Below are 18,400 nucleotides of genomic sequence, written 5' to 3'. Positions count from 1 at the left end.
TTGTTGTTTGTTTGTTTGTTTTAAAACAGGGTGCTATAGGCTATTTGATCACATGTGAACCCCAAGATTGTGTTCTAGTTGTAATGTGGCTCAGCCCTAGCACATACCTTTAATCCAAGAACTTTCTGTTTACTGTAAACTGGTTGTTGTGGTGTGGCTCAGCCCTAGCACACAAACTTTCTGTAAACAGGATTAAATAAAGTCAACCATATGTCAAGAGGCAGAACCTGGAAATCCATCACTCTCTTCTGACCTCTAAGGACATCAGACACGCATGTTGCACACAGATACACATGCTGGTAAAACACCCATTCACAGGGAATAATACAATACAGTATTATTGCTCACTTATTGCTCACTCGTGTTACCTGTGCAGATTCTAATAGATTTGCCCTGCTTCCACCCTCCCTCCCTTCTTCCTTCATCATTCCCTCTCTCTCTCCCCCTTCCTAGTCTTTTTCTCTTACAGTATGTGCAGTTAAATTCCTAGAAAAACTCAATATTGGTACAAATAGGTCTCTTTTGATTCCACATCCCAGCCTCATTTCTCCCTCCTGGGCTTCTCTCCATTGCACAGTTCAAAAGTCTGTCTGTATGCAAAGCCACCCACAAGTCCTTCAGGGGCTACAGGGGCTTCCTGTCTTCCAGCAGGGGCTATCTGACTTTGCTAAAATCACCTCTTAGTAATGCTGTAGGCTCGAAAGGTCAGGAGGAAATGGATAATTTATGTAGTTAACCCCCAGCTTCTGTGCCTTTGGCAGATAAAATGTGTGGGTGGACTTGGGTTTAATCTAATGAACTGTGGGAACTGAAACAAACACAGAACAGGACCATGTGCCGTGAGGGCTGTTTTTCTTAACTAAGCCAGGAAAACGTGGCTGCTGGGAAGACAATACAAAAACAGGGTGGCAGAGAAGGCTCAATGAGCAAAGGTACTTGCTGCTGTGCCCGAAGATCTGAGTTCAATCGCCAAGACCAACAAGGCAGAAAGAGAGAACCCACTAATAATGCATGATGTCCCCTGGCTTCAACACATTCATGAGCATGCACACAGACACAGACACACACACACACACACACATACACACACACACAGAGAGAGATAAGTAAAGAAGTGTAATTCTAAAACACTTTTTAATAATGAGAAGATGGTGTACTATTTTCCTAAAACCTATATACAGTCTCCATATACTTTTTTGTTTGAGACAGGTTATCAGAGTGTGGCCCAGACTAGAACTAGCCTGGCACTTACTACTGGTAGCCCAGGGTAACGTCTTCAGAGATACAGCAATCCTCCTACCTCAGCCTCACAAGTGTGGGGATTCCACTCAGATGACACTATCCTTCCTTCAAAAACTATTATGGGGTGGGAGGGGTGCTGGTGCATGCCTTTAGTCCCAGCACTTTGGAGGCAGAGGCAGGTAGATCTCTGTGAGTTCGAGGCCAGATTGGTCTACAGAGAGAGTCCAGGACAGCCAAGGCTACACAGAGAAACCCAGTCTTGAAAAACTAAAACTAAAAAAAGGCTGCTGTGGATGCTTCTCTCTGCCCTCTGTCAAGCTAGGCCTTTCCTCCAGCACCTCATGCCTATCTTTGCTCTTAGTGGCCCAGGCTGGTCATGAACTTGGAATCCTTTCATAGCTAGGGTTGCAGACCGGAAAGCTGTGTGTGAGGTCCTGTCCTGAAGGCTGGTAGAACAGACTGAGCCTTGTACTCTCTGTCCCTCCTACGGGCAGAAATCAGACTTTCCAAGAGAGACACCCTTCAGGGCATTTCCCAGGTGGTCAACAGAGCCCAGGCCAGTGCCTCTTAGCTCCTCCTGGCTCAGCCCAGCCTCTCACTACCCCTCTTCACCCTTTGGGAAGCCCCAGGCCTTTCTCCCACTGATGAAATCAAAAGGAATCCGGGTAGGAGGTTGGGCCAGTGAGAAGAGAGCTGGCTGGAACCAGTTTGTGTTTCTTCTTACTGGGGCAGGCAGTGGGGCAGAACACTTCCAGCCAATCCTAATCCACAAACTTCAACCTCATTTTCCTGGCCCAGACTCACCCTACAGGTCCCCAAGATTCTGGGTTCAGGAGGCCTCTCTAATCCTCTTCCCTCCCAAGTCTGACATTCTTACCCTCGGAAGGGTGATAGTGAGTGTCTACTCTAAGAACAGACTGTGTGGTAAATTGGCCTGAGGCTATTTTGAAAAAAATTTTGCTACATTTATTTAGTTAATTATCTGTTTATTTATTTCTCTGTATGTGTGTGTATGTGTTGCATGTGCCATGTGCCTGTGGGGAGCACCCAGTCTGTGACTATCTGAGGAAACAGACTGAAAAGGGTCATTTTTCCTGGCTAGGGAGATGGTTTGCTGCTCAGCCTTGAGGACCTGAGTTTGAATCCCCAGCATTCATGTAAAAGCCTAGCTTACAGTAATGAATGCTGTAACTCCAGTGTTGGCAGACACAGACAGGAAGGTCCAAAGGGATTGCTGGCCCCAACCCTAGCCAAAAATTGATGAGCTCAGGTTCTGTGAAAGATCATGTCTCAAAACATAAAAGGAAGAGCAATAGAGGCTGTCACCTGATGCCCGCCTCTGGCCTCCTCCCTTTGGTTTGTTTTTCGAGACAGGGTTTCTCTGTGTAGCCCTGACTGTCCTGGAACCCCCTCTGTTGACCAGTCTGGCCTTGAATTCACAGAGCTGCCTCTGCCTCCCGAGTGCAGGGATTAAAGGCATACCACCATCACTTTTGGTTAATCACCCTGAAGCAGTTTTTCAAAGGAGAGGAGCCTGATTATAGGCCTATAAACCCAGGATTTAGTGGGTGAAGGCAAGAACACTTCAAGGTTATCCTTGGCTATTTAGGAAGGTTGAGGTCAGCCTGGGCTACGTGAAACCCTGTCGCAAAAAGTATAAATAAAAACAAAAACAACAAAAATGAAAGCTTTTCAACGTCTACCTGCCCTTTCTAGAGGTCCCGCTGTGCTTTATCATATACAATCCACAGCTAGATTCTTTTGGCCCGGATGGGGTACACGTGGATGGGTGTGGTTTGGATAGATTCCCAATGCCCCGCCCCTTTCTGGTCACGCCCATTACTGGGTATTATTATTCAGCCTTGGTTGGGTGACCAGCCCCCCTTTGGTCTTGGCTCCGCCCCTCGCTCGCCACCTAGCGCCAAACGCTCCGTAACCAATCAGTGCTAGCGGTCTGGCCCCCGCCTTTCCAAGCCCCGCCCTCCACCTTTAATCTTAGTTGCTTCTGTCTAGCCCTCTCAGAAGCACTCGGCGCCGCCCGGGAGGTGTTTCCTATGCTCGTTGGCGCCACTTTCTACGCTCCCGGGCCGCTGCCTATTATGCATCCAGGAATCTGACTTCCTCTCCAGGGCCGCAGACCCTCCGTCTCCAGTACCCAAGTGTCCGAGAGCGGGTGCCCCAGCTTTGGGATCCAGGTCTCCCGGAGCCAGGCATCCTGGATCTACGCCACCTAGGTTGAACTTCTTGATGATCTCGGCCACCTGAGCGTCCTCAATCCTCGGAATCAAAGACACCCCTCATCTCACGCCCTGGCCTGAAGAACTGTCCTTCCCGCCCCCCAACAAAAAAGAAAAGCAGCCCAGGTGCTCTCAGCTCCCAGTTTTCGGAGATTCGACCCCGCCTGGAAAAGTAAAGGGTTCTTGGCACACAGCCTCCCGAGGATCTTAGGACCCTCCAGCCTCCGAGAGCGGGTGGGACGCACAACTTCTAGGACCGCTGCAAAGTTCTAGCTTCCGCTCTCCGTCCTAAGGACGTTGCCCAGGCTCTAGGCGCGCAAGGAACCCGCAATTGCGGCTCAGCATGGTCGTGGATCCCCCTAAGGCCGACCCCAAAGTGGTGGCGGTGGATCCCACCGCGAACGTTGGCCCCGCTCTGGGCTCCAGAGAGGACAAGGGTTCGACAGCAGGTGGCTGCTGCAGTTCCTGGCACCAGGTGCGCCGCTGCCTTCGCGCCAACCTGCTGGTGCTGCTCACGGTGGTGGCGGTGGTGGCCGGAGTGGTGCTAGGGCTGGGGGTTTTGGCGGCAGGCGGAGCTGAAGCGCTGGGCCCCGCGCGCTTGGCTGCTTTCTGCTTCCCGGGAGAGCTGCTGCTGCGGCTGCTGAAGATGATTATCCTGCCGCTCGTGGTGTGCAGCCTGATCGGAGGTGCGGCCAGCCTGGACCCTAGCGCGCTCGGCCGCGTGGGCGCCTGGGCGCTGCTCTTTTTCCTGGTCACCACACTGCTCGCGTCCGCGCTTGGCGTAGGCTTGGCCTTGGTGCTGAAGCCGGGCGCCGCCTTTACCCCCGTCAACGACTCGGTCGGAAACCCTAGTGTCCACAATACACCCACCAAGGAGGTGCTGGATTCCTTCCTGGACCTTGTAAGGTGTGTTACCGCCGGGCATTGGGGTGGGAAGGGCCCGGTGCAAGCGAGCAATCTTTCTTCTTTACCCTCTCGGGTGCAGGGATTACACGTGTGTGCCACCACTAGTGACAAAGAATGGGACTTTGGGTCCTCCAGAGTGAGACATGCCTTCTAGAGTCTAGGCAAACACGAGGTAATGGTGACGAGTGGGTGAACTTTTACGGAAGTTCCCTAAATTTGGGGGCAGATCTAGACATAGGGAAGAAGAGTATTCATTCCTAGTCTTGTTATGTTTTTGAAGACAGAGTATACAGGATCTCCACAGCCAAGCATTGCCTTGAACAGGAGTTCTTCCTGCCTCTATCCCCCAGTTGATGGGAATGACAGCATCATTTTCCTTACTGAAAACAAGGCTACGAGTAGCTCAGAAATAACTCAGGCTGCTCTCCCAGCAGTCCTGCCTCGGCCTTCTTGCTTGTAAAGGGAGTGTCAGAAGGGATACAAGGTCTGCCCTAAGGAAAAGAGCCAGAGCCAAGCCCCTTCCCGCCCCCCCCCCAAGAAAGTATGCCCCACAGAAAAACAGCTGTTCAAACTATGGAGAGGCAAAGGGCAGAGATGGGGCTCCTGGATTAAGATTCAGACCCAGGGACCCAGGGAGGCCCAGTGGTGATGTGAGGGGTTTCCTGATTCACAGCAATGAGTGTCCTGGTACTCTCTATAACCCCTGTAGTTCAGCTGGGCCAGGCAGCCAGCCTTCCGGTGCCTTCTCCCTCCCTGCCTCACCATCTCATTTCCTCCTTTCTGCTGCCCTTTAGTGCCTCCCCTCCCCCCCAAGCGGGAGGGGGCACTGAACCCTCCTGTACACTCTCCACTTTGGACAACTCTAGACTCCCAGTCCATGTGGCCTTGCCATGAGGGCCTCTGATTCAGTGTCTTCAGATCGGCGACTGGAAGAGAGAAGATGGGGAGGAAACAGTGAGTCAGAGAACAGCACCCTCTGCTGCTGGGCCCCAGACTGGGCCCTTGGTCCCTGAATTGAGTATACCTTCTGGTTGGTGGAGATTAGCTGGATCCTGGGCCCTGCCCTGGGCTGCAAACGGGCACACCCGCCTTCAGGCTGTTTATGAACAGCGGTTTTTCCTCCCACTCTCGCTCAAAACAGCTGGAACTCACACTTGGCTGGCTGACCACCCTCAGTCTTAGCCAGAATCCTTCGCAACCAGCTGGCACGCAAGTGCACACAGGCACTCAAACACACGTGGCCTTCAACTGGCAGTGAGACACACATATCCACCCGGGGCCGGGCACCTAGACATTCTTCCCTTACTTTATGTGTATGGGTGTCTCGTGTGCGCCTATGTTCGCACTACTATGTGCCTGGTGCCTACAGATGCCAAAGGAAGGTGGTTGTATTTCCCGGGGCTGTAGTTAGATGAGATTGAAAGCTGCCGTATGTGAGCTGGTGATCTGTCTTCTAGCTCGTCTGAACCTCCTATCTCCCCCACTAGCACTCTTGGTGGAGCCACATTGTTTGTTTGTTTCTCTAGTGTTGTTTAGAGACAGAGTTTCTCTGTGTGTGCCCTTGGCCATCCTGGAACTCAGAGATCCAGCTGCCTCTGCCTCCTGAGTGCGGGGATTAAGGACAAGTGCCACCACTGCCCAGCATGGAGCCACCCTCAATCATGCCACCGGCCGTGTGAATGCTCAAACCCATGCTCAAATGGGCAGTACGAGTCAGATGTGGTGACCCACAGTGCCAAGACCCAGCACTGGTGAGGTGGAGGCAAGAGGATCAGGAGTTCTAGGCCAGCCTGCACCAGGACAAACTCTCACTTCCTTGGGCTAGTTTTTTTTTTTGTTTTTTTTTTTTTTTTTTTTTTTTGCCTTTCTGTGTCTCACTTTTCCTTGTTGTTTTTGTTTAGTTTGTATTTTGTTTATTTGTGGATTTTTGAGACAGGGTCATGCTGTGTAGCCTTGTCTTTGCAGCAGTCCCCATGCCTGCACCAACATACCTGCAGTCCCTTCAGTTAAAAAGGAGTTGTCTGTGTAAAGCAGTAGTGCCCCACGGGGCATATGGCAGATACTACACACACACACACACACAAGTGGCCATGCAAGGACAGATGAATATTCATGGCCAGAACAGCCGTCCCTTGTCACCAGCTCTTAGCCTGTCACCATTCATCAAGCTCAGGCCTCACCCCTCAACCCACCAGCCTGTCCCTTAGGGATAAACTTGACCTGAGCCCTCCAGGAAGTAGAAGTAGCTGATGCAAGACGCCCAGGGTATTAAATGGTTTCTGGGGGCGGAGCTGAGGCCTGGTATGACCCTGCCCTTGGCTGCTTCTCAAAAGCCCAGTATTTTTTTTTCCCCTAACTCACAATCCCTTGGTTCTGAAAATACCGGCTTCCTGGGGCCAGAAGAGGCCAGTTGAAACTTCCACATCCTGGAAAAGGTGTGCTGGCTCAGTGGTGTTGGGCTGTCTGTATCTCCAGCTAGTCTGAGGTGTGAAGGATCACACATGTCTGAGGCCAGCCTGGATAACTTAGCAAGACCCTGTTTCAAAAAATAAAGAACACCGAGGATGTGGTTCAGTGGTAGAATGGGCAAGGTTCTATTATGGCAAAAAAAAAAAAAAAAAAAAATCAAAAGGACTGGGGTGTATGTGTGGCTCAGGGCTTTAGGTACTTTTGTTGCCAAGCCTGAAAACCTGAGTTTGAAATCCAGAACTATACAATAGATGGAAAAAAACGACTCCTGCACTCAAATGGGGGCACACATATGCTCCCCAGTGAGTAAACAAATGTTTATGGCTGGCCATGGTGGCACATGACTTCAGTCCCAGCACGATGGCAGAGGCAGGTGGATCCCTGTGAGTTCAAGGCCAGCCAGGGCTATGAGGCAAGACACTATCCAAAGAAAAATTTTGGACTGGGGTATGTGTGTCATGAAGAACATGGTTGTAATCCTAGCACTTGGGAGGTGGATGCAGGAGGGTCCGAAGTTTGAGCTCACCTTCAGCTACGTAGCTACACAGTGAGTTTGAGGCCAGCCTGGCTACACGAGACCCTTTTCTTTCACAACCAAGAGAGGCCAGCCCTGTCCCTCTCCTGTTTGATTCGTCCCCACACTCTCATCACAGCATCCTAACGACACTGTCTATTTCTGCAGGGATGTTTTCCCCTCCAATCTGGTGTCTGCTGCATTTCGATCTGTGAGTCCTATGGGATGTGCTAGGAGCCGGGTGGCGAGGGGCAGAAAAAAGGAAAATGCCTGTATTAACTTGCCAGGGGGCCTCTGGGTTTTACACACACACACACACACACACACACACACACACACACACACACTAATGAAATTAATTTTTAAAAAGAAAGAAATGAAAATATGTGAGAGCCTTGGTGGAGCCTGTAATTCTAGCTCAGAAAGGCTGAGGTAAGAGCATAGAGAGTTCAGGCTACCCAAGGAGATAGTGTCTCAGTAAATGAAACTGGGCATGATGGCTCTTACCTATAATCCCAGCACTTGGGAAGTTGATGGGGAAGGATCAGGAGATCAAGGTTATTCTTCCCTCACTCCATCTGCAGTATGCTACCTCGTATGTATCCAAAACCGACTCATGGGCACTACAGGTGAGCTGAATGGTGGAGGTTCAACAGAGCCTGGCCACCAGGCACCTCCTCTTCCTCCTCTTTGTCTTTTGAATCTCCCAAAAGTTTAGTGTAAATTTATATTTAAACTCAGGGTTAGTGTGCGGTCCTTGCCACTGGGGCTGTGGCTCATGGGCAGAGAGCGTACCTAGCATGTGTGAAACCCTGGGCTCCATCCATGCCACATACAGCAGGCATAGTGGCGCACCTGTGATTACAGCAATAAGTAGGAACAAAGACATATCAGAAGCTCAGGGTCGTCCTTGGCCACATAGGGAATTCTAGGCCAGCCTGGGTTACAAAGACTGTTTCAGAAGGCAGTGGGTGGGAAGGTGGGAGGGGCCAGGGTGGAGCAGGTTTTGGGCATTGCTGTTCCCAGCATGGTAGTTGGGAGCCATGATGACAGTTGGCACTAATCCTTTCAACCCTGTCTGCAGCGAGCCAACCACTGTCCACAAAGAGAGATCAACGCAACCGCGGTCCAGGTGAGCAAGGCAGGGGCTGAGGAAGCTACGCTACACCACTGGCCTATTGGGGCTTTTCAGTTTGCCTCCTACACTTTGCTGTTTGAGCCTCCCCCCCAAAAAAAAAAATAAACCAGATGGTGTGGGGGCTGGAGAGATGGCTCAGTGGTTAAGAGTACAGTCTGCTTTTCCTGGGTTAAATTCCCAGCACCCACACAGCAGCTCACAACTGTCTGTAACGCCAGTTCCAGGGGATCCGACACCCTCACACAGATAGTGTAGGCAAGCACATTTGAAGGAAAAAAAAAAAGGTATAGTGTGAAATTTGATTTAAAGTTTTCAGTCTAAGATGGTGTCGGCACAGGCCTTTAATCCCAGCCCTCGGGAGGCAGAGGCAGGTTGATCTCTGAGTTTGAGGCCAGCCTGGCCTATAGAGTGAGTTCCAGGACAGGCAGGGCCATGTATGTAGTCCTTGGAGCTGGGGCTCCAGCTCAGTGGATGGAGTGTTTATTTAGCGTGGATGAAGCCCAGATTCTATCCCTAGCACCATCTGAACCAGGAGTGGTAGTGTGTGCCTGTCACCCTACACTAGGGATATGGAGGCAGGAGGATCAAAAAGTTCAGGGTTATCTCTGGATCCCTATGAGGTTCAGAGGCTAGCCTGGGTTATGAGACCCTATGAAATTCCGTGTTCCTTAGTATCTCCTGAGATTCTGGGACCAACTCTTCCCTGATGCCTGCTGGGCAAGCCCTCAATACCAAGCCATGCCTCCAGCCCCCTGGCTCCTCTCTGTGTCTGCCTAGTTCATTTCCTGTTAGCAAGGGTATGTTTCTCCTTGGTCTTTGAATGCTCAGTTTATATTCATTTCTGGGTTCTGCTCTCTAGAGCCTCATGTGAATGCATGTGTGGGGGGATGTATGTAGAGGTCAGAGGACAGATTGTGGGAGTCAGTTCTCTCCTACTGAGTAGGTCTCTTTAGAATCAGATCTGGGTGATCAGGCTTGGTGGCAAGTTCCCCCCTCAACCCCCCCCCACCTTTTTAAAAGATTGATTGATAGATTCATGTTGCTTTCGTGCATAGAGGCCAGAAGAAGTTGTTGATTCCTTGGAGATGGGGTTAGAGGTGTTGGTAGGACAGCCATGTTATGACATACATGAATACTGGGGTCCAAATTCTATCTACTCCAGCCCCATCTACTCCCAGCTGATAATTCCTGTCAGTACCTACCTTGCTTCGGTACTCTCTTAGTTTGCTTTTTATTGCTGTAAGAAACATCATGACCAAAAGCAGCTTGGAAAAGAAAGAGTTTTTTGTTTGGTTGGTTGTTGTTTTTTTTTTTTTTTTTTCAAGATAGGGTTTCTCTGTTAGCCTTGGCTATCTGGACTTGCTTTGTAGACCAGGCTGGCCTCGAACTCACAGTGATCCGACCGTCTCTGCTTCCCAGAGTGCAGGATTAAAGGCATACACCATCATGTCCAGTGAAAGGGTTTGTTTTACCTTTAGCTGTATCCACAGTCTGTCACAGAGGGACACTGTGCAGCGATCTGGCAGCAAGATTTGAATGAAGCAGGGGCCAAGGAGAAATACTGCTTACTGGCTTGCTCAGCCAGCTTATAGAATCCAGAACCCATCTGCCCTGGGGTAACACTCTTAACCACAGTGGGCTGGGACCTCCCACATCAGTTATTAATCAAGAAAATGCTACACAGATTTGCCTACAGCCAATATGATGGCTCCTCAGCTGAGGTTGTTCCTTCTTCCAAGATAACCTACCTTGTGTAAAGCTGACCAAAATAATAATAATAAAGAAATAAAAAGCAGGACTGGTTAGTTCCAGCCCAGTTAGATCAGTAGTGAGCCCTGATCTAGCTTCCTGGGCTTTGGCAACCTAGGACAGGTACTCAGTAGCTGTACAGGTGTGTTAATGCTCTCTCTGTCTGCCTGCTCTGTTTCTTCCCCGAAGGTGGGGTGTGAGGAGGATGGCATGAACATCCTGGGCCTGGTGATGTTCGCTATCGTCTTTGGTGTGGCTCTGAGGAAGCTGGGGCCTGACGGTGAACTGCTCATTCGTTTCTTCAACTCCTTCAACGATGCCACTATGGTCCTGGTCTCCTGGATTATGTGGTAGGTGATGGGGATGAAGGATGGCCGTGTTGTCTCTGGTACCGATGCGCTCCCCAGAGCCCAAAGGAGTCTGCATTCAAATCTAGTGTCCACCATTCCCTGGCTGTGTGAATGATGAGCCTTCCCTGTGCCTCAGTTTCCTCATATATAAAAAGGGTAACTATCCTGGTATTCCATTGGCATTGGGACTGATGCATTTGCCTCCTTTATTGTACTAGAAGGTGATGGATGACAGCCAAACTGATGTGCCACAGCTTTTAATGTAATAACATGGCTTGTTTTGAATTGAGGATTTGGAACAGTACCTGCCATACCCAGTTCCCATAGAGTAGGTGAATCATGAAAGCACAGGAGAGGTTTATTTGGGGTCAGGGTATCTGTCATGCAGCTAGACAGTGCTAGCCTCACAGGGGCATGTGCTCCATCCCTGTGCCTGGCTAGTTAGGAAACTAGTTAGCAGCTCCTGACATGTGTACCATCCTTTGGTTTTTGTTAAATGACTTCAGGAAATGAAAGTGAGAACCATACACAGAGGCCTCCGGCTTTCCCCGTGTCCATCTGGTCTCATATCAACTCCACCTACCTTGCCTGGATCTGAAAAGACAAGATGGCTGCTTAAACTAAATCAAACCAAATATTATATATATATATATATATATATATATATATATATATATATATATATAATATATATATATAATTATATATATATATATTATATATATATATTTTTTAAAGCTCTTCAGATTACAACATACAGAATTTTCCTGGGGCTGGAGAGATGGCTCAGTGGTTAATATCCCTGGCATGGCTTCCAGAGGACCTGGGTCAGTTAGCCAGCATTGCAAACATCTTCCAGGTCCAGGGGATCCGTTGCCCACTTCTGGCGTGTGTGGGCACTGCACCCATGTGGTGCACAGACATACAAGCAAAAGCACCTTACGCATTCAGTGTTCTTCCAGAGGATCTAGGTTTGATTTCAAACACCCACATGGTGGCTCATAATCATTTATAACTCCAGTTTCAGGAGATCGGACCCCACCACCACCACCGGCATCTTAGGGCCCCCAGGATGAACATGATGAATAGATATACATGTAGGCAAAACACTCATACACAGAAAAGAATGGGAAAATTTTTAGTCAGGTATGGTGGAACATGCCTTTAATCTCAGTTCTTGGGAGGCAGAGGCAAGAGGGTAGATGTTTGTGGATTTGAGTCCAGCCTGTTCTACATAGCCAGTACCAATCTCGTGAGGCAACACTTCCAAAGCTAAGCAAAACAAAACCAGGTGTGGTGGCACACATCCTCAGCACTGGGGGAGGCAGAGGCAGGTGGATCTCTGTGAGTTCATTGGTAGCCTGGTCTACAAAGCAAGTCCAGGTTAGCCAGGGCTACACAGAGAATTCCTGTCTCCAAAACAAAACAACTGCCATGCTCATTGCTCATGCCTTTTTGTTGTAGATTTTTTGGAAATAGGGTTTGACTATGTAGCTCAGGCTTGCCTCAGACTCAATATTCCTCCAGTCTCGCACCTGACTGATGGAAATATAGGTGTCCACAATCACACTCGGGTGCTGTCTGTGTGTGTGGCGCTGGGAATATGGCCCAGAGCCAAGTAAGTAATCTTTGGCTGAGCCCCACCCCAGCCCCACCCTGGGAGGTTCTAGATGCTACCACTGAGCTGCATGCCTGTCCCTAGTGTGTCTTGATCAGTGAGAGCCCTAAGATGGATCATCAAGGTGGTGACGTGGATAAGAACAGCTTCTAAGGCAGCTTGGTCTCCTGCACTGGTGCTGCCCTTTACCAGCTGGGCGCTGTACTCAGAATTAGACTTAACTTCCTTATGCCGCAGTTTTTCTCCACAGAAAATGGGGGCGGTGCCAGCTGCTTCAAAGGACACAAAAGAGTTAATAACCTGTACTGTTCTCTGGACAGTACCTGGTCTGTCCCATGCTCAGAATAAACAATGGCAAATATTTATTTAAGCATTTGTGCTTATAAATTTCTAGGCAAGTCTAAATGGCTAGGACTTGGCCAACTGGCCTTCCCTAATTGCACAAATGGCTAGGAACTGGCACCTTTCTTTTGTGTAAAGAAGAAAGAGCTGAGGAGACAATCAACCTTGGCCAGCCAGGCAAGAGGGTATTGGGAAACGTGGCTGACAACAGGAGCACCATGGGAGTCTTTGCTCTAGGAGACAGGGATGGTAGTTGCACCAGAAGTGGGTACAAATGCCTCCCAGCTAGTGTCTCACTTCATCCTATAGCAATTCCTGAAGGTCAGTAGCGTTACATTGCCTGGTTGGTGTTTTATTTATTTTGTGGTGAAGACTAAAAACATGGCTTTAGGCTACCACTGAGCCACACCCCCAGCCCCTCACTGGGGGATTCCAGGCAGGGGCTCTACCACTGAGCCACACCTCCACTCCCTCACTGGGGAATTCTAGGCAGGAGCTCTACCACTGAGCCACACCCCAGCCCCTCACTGGGGGATTCTAGGCAGGGGCTCTTTGAGACAGGGTTTTATGCCTTTAACATTCATATATATTCATATATATAAACTTATATAGAAACATATTTACATATAATGTATATTAAATACAATTATATAAATTTGTATGTATATATAATAATTTAAATTTTATGTGGATGAGTGTTTGGCCTGCATGTATGCCTGAGTGCCTTGTGCATTCAGTGCCGGTGGAGGTTCGAAGAAAGTTTCAGATTCCCTGGAGCTGGAGTTCCAGGCTGTTGTGAGCCACCATGTGGGTTTGGAAACTGAAAAGCAGCCAGTGATCTGCTGAGACATCTCTCCAGACCCCGGCCTTGGCCTTAACTTCCTAAGTCTTGGATGGCAGCCTTGTAGTGTGTTTTAGACGCATGTTCAGTGTTGGCTCTACTAGCTACGACCACCGTGCTTATAAGAGGAACTCCCTAGTGGGGTATCAGTCAGCCATGATCAAAGGTTTAGGGTTGGCTATGCTGCAAGTGCCATAGACCTGGGAGTTAGCGTGACCCAGTCAAACCTTCTTCTTTTTTTCTGAGAGTGTGTTCCTGTCAGCAGTTGCTATACCAAGCAAGCCGAAAGGAAATGACTCAGTGGTGGGTGCTTCTTTCTCTCATTCACTGTCAAGTCTAGATCAAAAGCCACTGTTCAGGCAGGAATGGGAGCGTGCGGGCTTCAAAGGGAAGAAGCGTGTCTACAAGCAGCCGAGTCTCTCACAGGACAAGGGTGGTGCCCTGGGCAACTCCAGACTTCAGGGAGAGGCTGGGAAATGTGGTCAGCTGCAGTGCTGGGACAGTCGCAGAGTCTGCAGCAGCCATGTGTCTTCCCTGGTGAACAGGTACGCGCCTGTGGGCATCTTGTTCCTGGTGGCCAGCAAGATTGTGGAGGTGAAAGACATCAGCCAGCTCTTCATCCGCCTCGGCAAATACATCCTCTGCTGCCTGCTGGGCCATGCCATCCATGGGCTCCTGGTTCTGCCTCTCATCTACTTCATCTTCACCCGAAAAAACCCCTATAGGTTCCTGTGGGGCATCTCGACGCCACTGGCCACAGCTTTTGGGACCTCTTCTAGGTGAGCCCTGCTAACCAGATGTAACAAAGGGACCTGGGAGCAGGTTTTGCTGTTTGAAGACCTGTGAAATATTGTGACCAGGGCTCTTTGATGTGGACACAGATGTCCTTTTTCTCTGTGACGGTTTTTCTTTATTTTGTATTTTACGTGTACCATCAGTGTCTTACCTGAATGTACGTCTGCAGTGTCTGCAGTACCTACAGAGGCCAGGAAGAGGGTGTTTGATTGCCCTGGGACTGTATGTACAGCTATGAGCCACCATGTGGGTACCGGGGATTGAACCTAGGTCCTCTGGAAGAGTAACCATTGCTCTTAACCACTGAACCATCTCTCCAGCCCTCCTTCTTAGTTGCTTGGGGCTCTCGATTCTACTGCCCTCGAAAAGAATGAGACAACGACTGACTTAGCCTTTTTTTTTCTGTCACTTTTTTCTTCTTTCGTTTGTGTGTGCTGTATACATGCAAGTGTAGGCTCACAGTGCAGTGTGTGTGTAAGTCAGAGGACACTACAGGTGCCCTCCTTACCTCCTACCTTCTTTGATTGTCTTTGGTTTGCCTCTGTGTATTCAGGCTAGCTGGCCTTCAAGTTTCTGGGATCCCCACCTTCTGTCTCTGTAGGGGTGCTAGGAGCATAGAAATTTGGACTGTGTGTCTGATTTTTACATGGATATGTGGAATTGAACTCTGATCATCATGTTTGTACAACCAGAACCATCTCCCCAGCCTTTTGGGTTTTTTCTAACATTTATTCTTAGCCAGGTGGTGGTGGCACACTCCTTTGATCTCAGAGGCAGGCAGATCTCTGAGTTTGAGGTCATCCTGGTCTCCAGAATGAGTTCCCAGGATAGCTAGGGCTACACAGAGAAACCCTGTCTCAAAAAAAAAAAAACATTTATTCTTGTATATGTTTGTACATCAATGGAGGTCAGAGGACAGCCTTTTTTCTACTCGGGTTGAATTCAGGATGTTGGGTTTGGCAACAAACACCTTTACCTTATCCCTCCCCCCACCTTTGTGGTGCTTTGGATTGAAACCATGACCTTGTTTGTGCTAAGGATGAGCCCCACCACAGAGCCATACCCATCTGCCCTAACTGGGGCCGTCTAGGCACATGCTTAACCACTGACCTACATTCCAGCCCTCTTGGTTTTGAGGCAAGGTCTCACTGGGTTAGCCTAGGCTGCTCTCAAACTTGGAATCCTTCCGGGTATGGTGGCGCTTGAATCCCAGCACTTGGGAGTCAGTGGTAGGAGAATCTGATCTCTATTCGAAGAGAGCCTGTTCTGCGTAGCAAATTCTAGGCCAACTACATACATAGTGAGACCCTGTCTAAAAAAAAACAAAAAACATGCATACCCATACAAAAGAACCTTGGTTCTCAGCCTCCCAGGTGTTGAGGTTACAAGCATTCACCACATCCAGCCTTCTGCAGGTGTTTGCGGAGGCCTCATACTACACTCCCAGTACTGTTCAGGAGCCGTCTGTTTAGCGGGAGGAAGGGGGTTTTGAGCAGGTGGGTGGGGACTCTGGATGAGGTGGGTAGGGCTGAGCAGTAGGTGAGGACCTCAGCTGGGGCTGGACCCCCAGAGTGGCTACTGGGCCGGCCTAGCCTTTGTGGTCCAGGAGTGCCTGCCCGGGTTCACCCAGTGTGATGTTCTCCCTCAGCTCTGCCACCTTGCCCCTGATGATGAAGTGTGTAGAGGAGAAGAACGGTGTGTCTAAACATATCAGTGGCTTCATCCTTCCCATTGGTGCCACGGTAAACATGGATGGGGCGGCGCTGTTCCAGTGTGTGGCGGCGGTGTTCATTGCACAACTAAATGGGGTGTCCCTGAACTTCGTGAAGATCATCGTCATCCTGTGAGTGCGGGGTGCTGTGGCAGGAGCCCTGCCTCCATCACTGATGCAGCTTCCTCACCTCTCCTCCTCCTTCCCCAGGGTCACAGCCACTGCGTCCAGCGTCGGAGCAGCAGGCATCCCTGCAGGGGGCGTCCTCACCCTTGCCACCATCTTGGAAGCAGTCAACCTCCCTGTCAGTGGCATCTCCTGGATCTTGGCCGTGGACTGGCTAGTGTGAGTGGAGCCTTGGGAGTTTGGGGGACTGAGGAGTCTCCTGGGAAAGGGCATGAGGACACGAAGACAAGACAGGTCTAGAAGATGCAGGTGGGAACTTAATTGTCCCATTCATGGGGATGGTTAGTACCCTAGGGTTGTTTGTTTTGGTTTTTTTGTTTGTTTGTTTGTTGTTTGTTTTTCAGGACAGGGTTTCTCTGTGTGGCCTTGGCTATCCTGGATTTGCTTTGTAAACCAGGCCTTGAATGTTAGGGTCCAGAGGAAGCAGCACAAACCACTCAGATACTGGTCTCGGTTAGACCCAGATGGTTTAATGAGCACAACAGCCAAAGAATGACCCCTGGCCATGATCAGGGACACAGTGGACACCTGAGCCAAATTGTGACATTGGTTGTCTTCCACAGCCAGCTTATCAAGGCAAAAAACCACAATCAGCTCCCACAGGGGGAAGGATGGTGGCACAGGGCAGTCATCTCTGCCTCAAGGTGTTTTTGCTAACTAGACGAAGCAGTTGTAGCTAGCCTTGAAAGTGTGCCTGGCATCTGGGGCTGGCTGTTTGTTATGGTTGGGGAACTTCTAGGAATATCAGGCCGTAGAGTATGCTAAACATTAACATCGTTTTTTTGTCAACCTGACCTTGCACAGAGAGCTTTTCCCTAGAGCGATAAGCTGAGATGATATGACTGTTAGGCCTGAAACAAAAATAAGTGTAGTTATGTTACCTAAAAGGAGCAGGCCTCATCACAAACTCACAGAGACCCACCTGCCTCAGAAAACTTGGGCTGGGCAGAGACAGATGGATCTCTGAGCTCACTGGCCGGTCAGTCTGACTGACAGATGTCATTACGTTCAGTTCGGTAAGAGATGCTGTCTCATAAGGATGTCAGATGCACATCGTTTGTTTGGGTTGTTTTGTTTTGTTTTTTGTTCTGTTTTGTTTGTTTGTTTTTTAAAACAGGGTTTCTCTGTGTAGCCTTGGTTGTCCTGGAACTCAATAGACCAGGTTGGCCTCAAACTCAGAGGTCCGCCTGCTTCTGCCTCCCGAGTGCTGGGATTAAAGGCTGCCGCTTGCCGCCACCTCAACCAGGTTGGTAGTACACATCTTCCAGTGCTTGGGAGGCTGAGGCGGGTGAGAATCACTGAGTTTGAAGCCAGCCTGGTCTACAGAGTGAGTTCCAGGACAGCTGTGCTGAGAGATCCTGTCTCGTGGCAGCATTTTCAGTGGGAGGAGGCAGGCCATTTGGGCCCTGCTTTCCTGCCTCCTCTTCCTTCCCTCTCACTTTGTTGCTGCTTGTACCCTTTTAGGGACAGGTCCTGTACCGTCCTCAACGTGGAAGGTGATGCGTTTGGGGCTGGACTGCTTCAAAGTTATGTGGATCGTACCAGGATCCCAAGCTCAGAGCCTGAATTGATCCAGGTGAAGAATGAAGTGTCTCTGAATCCACTGCCCCTCACCACAGAAGAAGGGAACCCCCTTCTCAAACAGTACCGAGGACCCGCTGGGGATACCACTGCCACCTGCAAAAAGGAATCCGTCATGTGATTATTAGGAGGGACTTCTGTGCCCTGGCAATACCACATTGGAAGTGGGGGTCACGAGGGCTGGTTAAATGGACAGGTATGGGCTCCACTGCTGTTTACACACTGCAGGAAGCCAGGGCCCTGTCTGCTCCCTGTAAAGGCTCTTAGGAGCCTCATTGCTGGGGTACATGTATTTATATATGAATGTATACACAAATGTCTCCAACCCGTACCCACCCAAGGAGATGACATTCTCTGCCACCCGGAGCCATCCCTCCTATCTGTCTCAGGCCATGGGGTGCCCTGTAGAGTTCTCTTACCCTTTGAAGGCAAAACTATTGTGATGTGATAATGTTAATGGCCATAGCTGCTGTGTTGTGTGTGTGTGTGCATGTGTGTGCGTGCGCGCGCATGCTGTGACCTTCCCAGTAGTCCCTTTGTGACAACAAACACTCCCAGGGGAAAGCCAAGGAAAAATAACTGTCATTACAGGGCACATTGTTTTTTAGCAATAAAACAGTGTCAAATGTATTAAATGAGACCCCCTAGAGTCTCACTAATACCAGGCATGTCAGCATTTGGGAAACAAGTTCAAGGGTTTTTTGTTGTTGTTTTGTTTTGT

The 18,400-nt window shown here is 49.6% G+C and overlaps 1 protein-coding gene across 1 annotated transcript; it reads left to right on the top strand.

The window, feature by feature from the left end:
* The first annotated feature begins 3,263 nt into the window (after nucleotides 1-3,263).
* Slc1a5 (solute carrier family 1 member 5) lies at nucleotides 3,264-18,314 on the top strand. Its single transcript, XM_021644151.2, has 8 exons — nucleotides 3,264-4,385; nucleotides 7,537-7,579; nucleotides 8,453-8,500; nucleotides 10,445-10,605; nucleotides 13,952-14,185; nucleotides 15,850-16,044; nucleotides 16,123-16,257; nucleotides 17,563-18,314. The coding sequence occupies exons 1-8, from the start codon at nucleotides 3,823-3,825 to the stop codon at nucleotides 17,798-17,800; spliced, it is 1,617 nt and encodes a 538-aa protein (XP_021499826.1). The 5' UTR covers nucleotides 3,264-3,822; the 3' UTR covers nucleotides 17,801-18,314.
* The last annotated feature ends 86 nt before the right edge of the window (nucleotides 18,315-18,400 follow it).

This window comes from Meriones unguiculatus, chromosome 1 (genome assembly GCF_030254825.1).
Source record: "Meriones unguiculatus strain TT.TT164.6M chromosome 1, Bangor_MerUng_6.1, whole genome shotgun sequence".
NCBI lineage: Eukaryota > Metazoa > Chordata > Mammalia > Rodentia > Muridae > Meriones > Meriones unguiculatus.
This window is presented reverse-complemented; position numbering and strand designations above follow the sequence as displayed.